A 7,337-nucleotide genomic window follows, 5' to 3' on the forward strand; every position below is an offset into this window, starting at 1 on the left:
GGGGGGGGGCTTGACAAAAGAAATCTGGAGTGAGTAAGTATCCTTCAAGAAGTGAACTGAAAGGTCTCTCCTCAAGTTTTCTTCTTCTGACATCAATAATGCACGTGGGAGCCTCGGGTCCTTTAGCCTGCCGCCCAGAGCTCAATGAGTAATGTGTCGCCTCCAGAGAAACGGGCCGCAACATCGTCGAGGTTGCCATGTGTTCACACCTCGAGGTGATCCAGTCAAGGCCCGGGCGAGTCACGGGTCACTGGCCGTCCTTTATCACGGACAGACTCCGCTACACTCTGAGCTTTCTCCGTTTTCTGCCGGCGCTCAAAAGTACAACGTTCTGTTCGAGTGGCCACTTTTCATTGCATACAAGGCTCGGTGCGACTTTGCGGTAGATGTTCGTTCTTCAGTTATGTGTTCTAACCAACTTCAAACACACCCAAATAAGAAAAGGGCAAACAAGAAAGGGAGTGATGATACTTTTTGGATCGTGGAAAGGTGGCAAAAAAGGACAGAGGGAGGGAGGAGGGGGGTGCAGGTGAATTTGAACGCAACCGTGAATAGAGAAGCCAGATTCGGGTGACAATGAAATGTTAACTTGTAACGCGCGAACACACACACACACACACACACACACACACACACACACACACACACACACACACACACACACACACACACACACACAAGTGCCCCACCCAACCAGCTCATTCACACAGCCAAAAGTACTATGTACAAAACGAAAACTAGAAAACTACGGACAGGTTGCCAATTTGATACCCTCTTTCTCTCGCTGTTCTAAACGTCAACGTTCATACGTTACCCATCAAAAACTGCGTATCTATCGATAGTGTAAAATCCCATCGCTTTATTTGTAAACCGTTATGACACGTGTTTGCTCAGACAAACAGACGACATGCAAGACTAATAACATGCGCACCCCACCCCTTACGTGACAATGTATATATAAACAACACAATAGGATGCGGGATTCACATCCTCCCTGTTTTAATTCCAATAGCTTCTTCCTGTATCATCTTCTTTAGAACATAGCAAGCAAAAATAAGCAGATAAATGAATACATAATATAATATATAAAATCTAAAGCAGACCTAATCACATACTATCTTGTCTATGCGTATAATGTTCTCCTAAGGTAACATTATCGCCGGCTTGTACGTTAGCCATTATCCTTGTAAACAAGGAAACACCCACGGCCGGTCTCCGGCTAACGGCGTGTCTGTATTATCCGGGGGCTGGCGAATGCATAAAACGCCAAGTAATCATTTTGACCGGAACAAAAAAAAAAGAAACCCACAAGACGCGTCGTTGTTCGCCACTAATAACTACTACATCATGGGGGACAACCCGTGTTTGTCACAGCGTATATTATAGCCGTTTTTGGTGTGATCGCTATGAAATAAGAAATTCTGAGAGCGTAGGTGGACATTTAATTTGCTTGTTAGGCGTGGTGGGCCATCTAATTATTCCTCCTACCCCCCAAAAAAAAACAACAACAACACCCAAACAAAAACAAGCCGATCTGGTCCGAGAGGCGTTAGATAAACAGCCTGAATAGTGTGAGAGGAAGATTTCTCAATTCTTTGGTTTTATCACTGAACTAGACATAGCAAGGGTCACTTTTTCACCCCCCCCCCAAAAAAAAAACACACAACAAAAACAAACAACAACAGTAAAAGTAAAAATGAAGAAAACAAGGAGAAAGATATTAACACATAACGTATTCTTGAATGATTCTACAGTTTAAAAAGAAGTTAAGACAAAAGCCAGTTTATGCAAAGCAGTTGTGGTTTGTTTTTCTGCACCTCAGTTTTCAAAAATTTATCAAACGAACTCTAACGGGTTCAAATAAATGTGTCGGTGTCTGCTTACTACAGGTCAAAAATGTCGTACGCATGAGACAGCAAGGGAGAGACTTAGAGAAGATGACACGGCCGAGACTCGATGTCAGAAATCTGATCCCTCCAAGGCGGCAATCTCATCACTATTTTAGCTCATTTCCGCCTTGGACCGTGGCCAGATGAGAAAGTCTGATGAGATGAAGTCCTCTCTGAACATCGTAAATAAGAGGCCGGGTGACGCCAGAACTGACCGCTGTTACGTCATGCAGGTGCGTGGGCCGGATCAGAAAGGTGTGCCGACCCTGCCCCATCACGACACAATAATTGTATCTGTGGAGCGCGCGGCGACTGAGCTTCTGCCAGGGGTGTCCGTTCGGACACCTGAGTCCCTCTGTGGTCAAACCAGGCCGGGATGGACTGTGACGTGTTGACGGCCGACCCAGTTGAGGAGCGAAAGGTGGCCGGGGAAGGCCGGTAAATTATTCATTCTGGGAACGTTGAGATTTGGCGGTTCTCATGTCGGGCAGGTTTCATCCCCTGTGCAGCCCCACGACAACAATTCGGAGACGTTTGCCGGGGTGTTACAGAACGCTCAACGTAAAAGTCTTTTTATTGTCTTATATTACTTGCTAGAGGTAGAAACATCACCCGACACGAGCTGATTGTCTCAATTATTTAGCCATACCCTCTTACTTTCTGTTCTTCTTCTTCACTTTTTCACTCCCCTGCTGGACATCAGAGGTCGCTGACTGAAGACTCTGTAATCTACACAGCAATGGATCTTACTTTGGGGTAGAAACAACACCCGAGAAACTGATAGCCAAGAAGAAAAACCCTACTTCTATACATTATATATCAACTTGGGTTCACAGAGATCCGGGGTGCAATGTGATACGTGTTTGATTAAAGTCAACATTTCGCTACAAACGCGTCTATTGGCTTCTTCTTACCTCATACACAGCGATTGTGTTCTCACTCCGGTATATTATATTCATTCAAAGTCTTCTTGTTCTTGTTCTTGTTCTTGTTCTTGTTCTTGTTCTTGTTCTTGTTCTTGTTTTTCTTCTTCTTCTTCTTCTTCTTCTTCTTCTTCTTCTTCTTCTTCTTCTTCTTCATCTTTGTTGCCATGAAGTGCACTTCTTTACAACTAACAATGTTTATATAATTTATACACGGTATTGAGCTCTACGTATACCGCTGTCTATTATTTTATATAAATGTGATATCTCTTTGACTGTTGTAATGGACATTGAGCATTTATTCGAATATGGAAATTGGAAGCATAAATGCCCTTTCTTCTCCTTATCATATCTCGCTTCCACGCTGTTAATTTTTGTTATGGTATGCTTTTGTCCGTCATCGATCCCTCAACCTCATTGTTTCATTGTATCGCTACGTTGTCTCTAAAGGGAAAAACAGTGGTAGCCGGGGGGGGGGGGGGGGATGCTGAAAGCCAGCTACTTTGATACTCGTATTCAGTTCTGAACATACAGGTCCAGCTAGTGCACGTTGAGTATTCAACATAATGAGATTCGGGTGGCATTAAAATTTAACTAAATATCGAGACAAACATAGTTCTTGCAAATTCAAACAGACACATTTACGAGAACGAGAACAACATTCAATACCAAAACTAAAACACTAACAGTGCAATGTGATAGAGCACCATAATAATCGAAATGATGTCTCGGAATTTATGGTTTATACAATTGAACCTGTCCAAGACGGCCACCCATTGCCGAGGAGAAAAATTGCCATCTTAGATAGGTAGTCCTCCCAGACAGAGTCATTATTATAATATCATTAAAATTAATAGAAAACAATATAGGTGGAGGAGGGGGCGTGGGAAGTGGTTCAGCTGATTGCATTGGACATTAGAGCAGGTTTGATTGCTCTAAATGACATGGTATATATAACAACATCGTTGAATTCTAAGAGGTCTACCTGCGTTTTGTGGGTGTTGAAAGTTCCCGTTTGTTGCGGGTTATGTTGGCAACGAACTACATGGGGATTCGCGTTTTGTTGTGAAATGACATTCCAGCTACGAGGACAATGAAAATGAAAAATGATTTTGTCTGCTTTTGCGTTTAAAATTTACAAACTCTTAACTTTAATTTTAGTAAGAGTTTTACGACACCCACAACACAATTCGATCCTTTAGGTACCGAAGATTAGAGGTGTTACTAGTAAAGAGTAACATACAAAGAAAAGAAGGAGGAGAGGTGCGGACGTTATCTCTTTAATAGGAAAGAAGGAGAATACCACACTGGTTCACTCACTAACCACCTACTCACAAACTCAGACGTCAAATATTAAGACAACATTTGAAATAATAGAATATTGATGAAGATAGAAACCCTTTAACATTATAACAATATGACGATACAGTAACTCTCCTTACCTGGAGATAAGAGAGGTGACGATGGCTTGGATGACGTGATGTCCAGTTCATGATTGGGCGACATGACGTCATGAGCCCTGCTCTCTCCACAGTCGTCATCGTCCTCGGGATTGTCTACGTCATCACTGCCGTCCTCGCTCCTGTTGCGAGGTGACCATGTCATCTTGTTCTCCTTCTTGAGCCGTCTCCTGGCGTTGGCGAACCAGGTCGACACCTGTTGGCGGGATTATGGGAAGGTTTTGTTTTTTAAAAATAAATTTCAATTACTCAAAACAGTGAGAGTTTCGCTCAAAGCGTGTATTTTTTTCTTGTTGTTGCACAAATACACTCTCTCTTTCTCTTTCTTTCTTTCTTTCTTTCTTTCTTTCTTTCTTTCTTTCTTTCTTTCTTTCTTTCCTTCTTTCTTTCTTTCTTTCTTTCTCTCATTACAACACACACACACACATACACACAAAACCCCCCACACAACCCCACCCTAACCACACACCATACCCAAAAGAACACCCCCCTCCACACACACACAACACAAACCCACACAGAAACACAAATTCCCCCACAAACCTGAGTGAGCGTCATCTTGGTGATGATAGCCAGCATAATCTTCTCTCCCTTGGTCGGGTACGGGTTTTTCCGATGTTCATACAGCCACGCCTTCAGAGTGTTGGTGTTCTCGCGAGTCGCGTTCTTCCTGATAAAACAAACACAGTACAATAGACCCATTGAGAGAGGCGCTGGAATCTTTTTTGTTTTGCTCTTTCATCGTTGGAAGGTGAGAGAGCCGGATATCTATCTGAGTGCTTTGTGAGTCAGCTAGTTCAAAGTTTAAAAGCCCTTCTGTCTAAAACAACAGTGTGTTCGAGTAGACAGACTTTTGTCTTGTTTTCTTTTTTTTTTTTTGTTTTTTTTTTTGGTCTTCTTTTTTCTTGAGGGGAAAAAATCAAAGGAAAAAAAGGGAATTGAGTGAGAAAGGGGGGAATAGCATGAGTGAGTAAAACAGTGAAGAAATAGAGATGTGAGAAAACTGAAACCTGAATGAATGGTGGCTTGGAATATTAGATGTCGTTACTTTCTTAAAATTGACTTGAAAGAACATTCTCCGCGATTTAAGTTTCGCATCAATAACACTCCATCGCGAGTTCGGTTCCCATAGTATAGAGAAGTTATATTATCGAGATCTAGTCAAAATGTCTGTCCAATAAGATACTGTATTCCATTCGTCCTGAGTCGGGCCTGAAGAAACCTGCCTCCTAAATGATATTATAATATGATGTGTTGAAGAAGAGAACGAAAAGCTTCAGATCTATAACAAATCAATTTACAAAGACGAATGAGAAAGAGACACAGAGAGAGAGAGAGAGAGAGAGAGATAGAGAGAGAGAGAGAGAGAGAGAGAGAGAGAGAGAGAGAGAGAGAGAGAGAGAGAGAGAGAGAGAGAGAGAGAGAGAGAGAGAGCGCGAGAGAGGGGGGAGACGGGAGGAGAGAGGAAAGCAGAGCAGAGAGAGAGAGAGAGAGAGAGAGAGAGAGAGAGAGAGAGAGAGAGAGAGAGAGAGAGAGAGGGGAAGAGAGAGAGGGGAAGACGGAAGGAGAGAGGAGAGCAGAGCAGAGGGATATGTATACAGACAGACACTCACCCTGGTCCGTAAGGGTACATGGCCATGGGATCGTAAGGGAAGCCCGGCTGGGATGCGGCGAGTGTGCGCCAGGCCTCGGCGCTTTCCTTGAGGTCATACGGGGTGGTTCCCTGTGGGGAGCAGATCGGTGGATTGAGGGACGTCATGTCAAGATTAACGAAGTTTGTCAGTTTTTTTGTGTTTTTGTTTCTTTTTTGCTTGTTATGTTGTTTTTTTGTCTTTAAATAATATAACAAAGTAAGAAATAATTTTATGAAATATAAGGAAGGTTTCCCGTGGGTGGTTGGTGTGTGCTCTGGTGTGGTTTGTTCCTTCTTTCCTATAAAAAAAAAAATATATATACTATCTTATTTATCTCCCCTCCTTCCATTTTGTGTCTGTTACTTTCTAGTAACACGTCTAATCTTCGTCACTTATATGACGTTATTGTGTTACAAGTGCCGTAAAACTCTTACTAAAGCTAAAACTAGAAGGTTTCTCATAACAAAGTATGAGAAAGTAATATGAAGTATAATGAAAGCTTTCCATAACAAAGTATGAGGCAATATGAATGTTGACAAACGCTTCCCATAAGAAGGTATGAAAAAGTAATGTCATGTAAAACGAAAGCTTCCCAGCCATGTCAAAGTATGAGGTAATATGAACGTTAACGAAAGTTTCCAAGAACAAAATTTTAGAAAGTTATATTTAGATTAAAGAAAGCTTTCCATAAAAAAAAGTATGAGAAAGCAATGTCAAGTTTAACGAAACCTTCCCATAACGGATTATGAGGAATTAATGTGAAGTTTAAAAATGTTCTATTTATCAAAATATGACAAATAAGAAAAACTTCCCGTAACGGATGATATAATTATAAAGCAAATGAAAGTTTCTTTAGACGTAAAATTTGCCAAGAAAACTGGTCTTAACGATATAAGATCAAATACATGTATATGAACAATAAATCAATTTATTAATTAGAATAAAATATAAATCCTACCATGGAATAAGATGAAAATTTGTGAATTATCGTCACATCTTGTAGAACAATTCTGTTTCAGCTAAACCTCCAATAACTTAATCTTACATTAAAATAGCTGTCTCTTCACCCACTCGGCCATTTGATCAGTTCTCAAATCAGCCAGCCAGTAAAAAACAACAACACCCCAGTACGTTAGCTTACCACTTCAACAATTATTGCATAAAACCAACGAAATAATCAGCATTCTAACTCATCAGCAAATTTACGAAGAATAAACCAACCGGCTCGTCAACCAATCAATCAATCAATCAATCAATCAGTCGACAGTTATTCAATCAGCCCATCGATCTGTTATTTCATCAACCAATCAATTATTTAAATGGCAGTTCATGATATTTAGTTCAACCATTAACAAATCTGGAGATTGGTATTGCTCTTCTAGTGTGTTTGTGTGTGTGTGTGTTTGAGTGTGTGTGTGTGTGTGTGTGTGT

The 7,337-nt window shown here is 41.2% G+C and overlaps 1 protein-coding gene across 1 annotated transcript in view; it reads right to left on the bottom strand.

The window, feature by feature from the left end:
- Positions 1 to 7,337, bottom strand: part of LOC101850654 (iroquois-class homeodomain protein irx-5) — a 59,414-nt gene that overhangs the window by 33,878 nt on the left and 18,199 nt on the right. The window contains exons 3-5 of the mRNA XM_005100182.3: positions 5,886 to 5,995; positions 4,816 to 4,942; positions 4,255 to 4,468 (exon numbers count right to left, since the gene is read on the bottom strand). Coding sequence (XP_005100239.1) covers positions 4,255 to 4,468; positions 4,816 to 4,942; positions 5,886 to 5,995 — 451 coding nt within the window. The remainder of the gene's footprint in view (positions 1 to 4,254; positions 4,469 to 4,815; positions 4,943 to 5,885; positions 5,996 to 7,337) is intronic.

The sequence above is a fragment of the Aplysia californica genome, unplaced genomic scaffold (genome assembly GCF_000002075.1).
Source record: "Aplysia californica isolate F4 #8 unplaced genomic scaffold, AplCal3.0 scaffold00239, whole genome shotgun sequence".
NCBI classification, from domain to species: Eukaryota; Metazoa; Mollusca; class Gastropoda; order Aplysiida; family Aplysiidae; genus Aplysia; species Aplysia californica.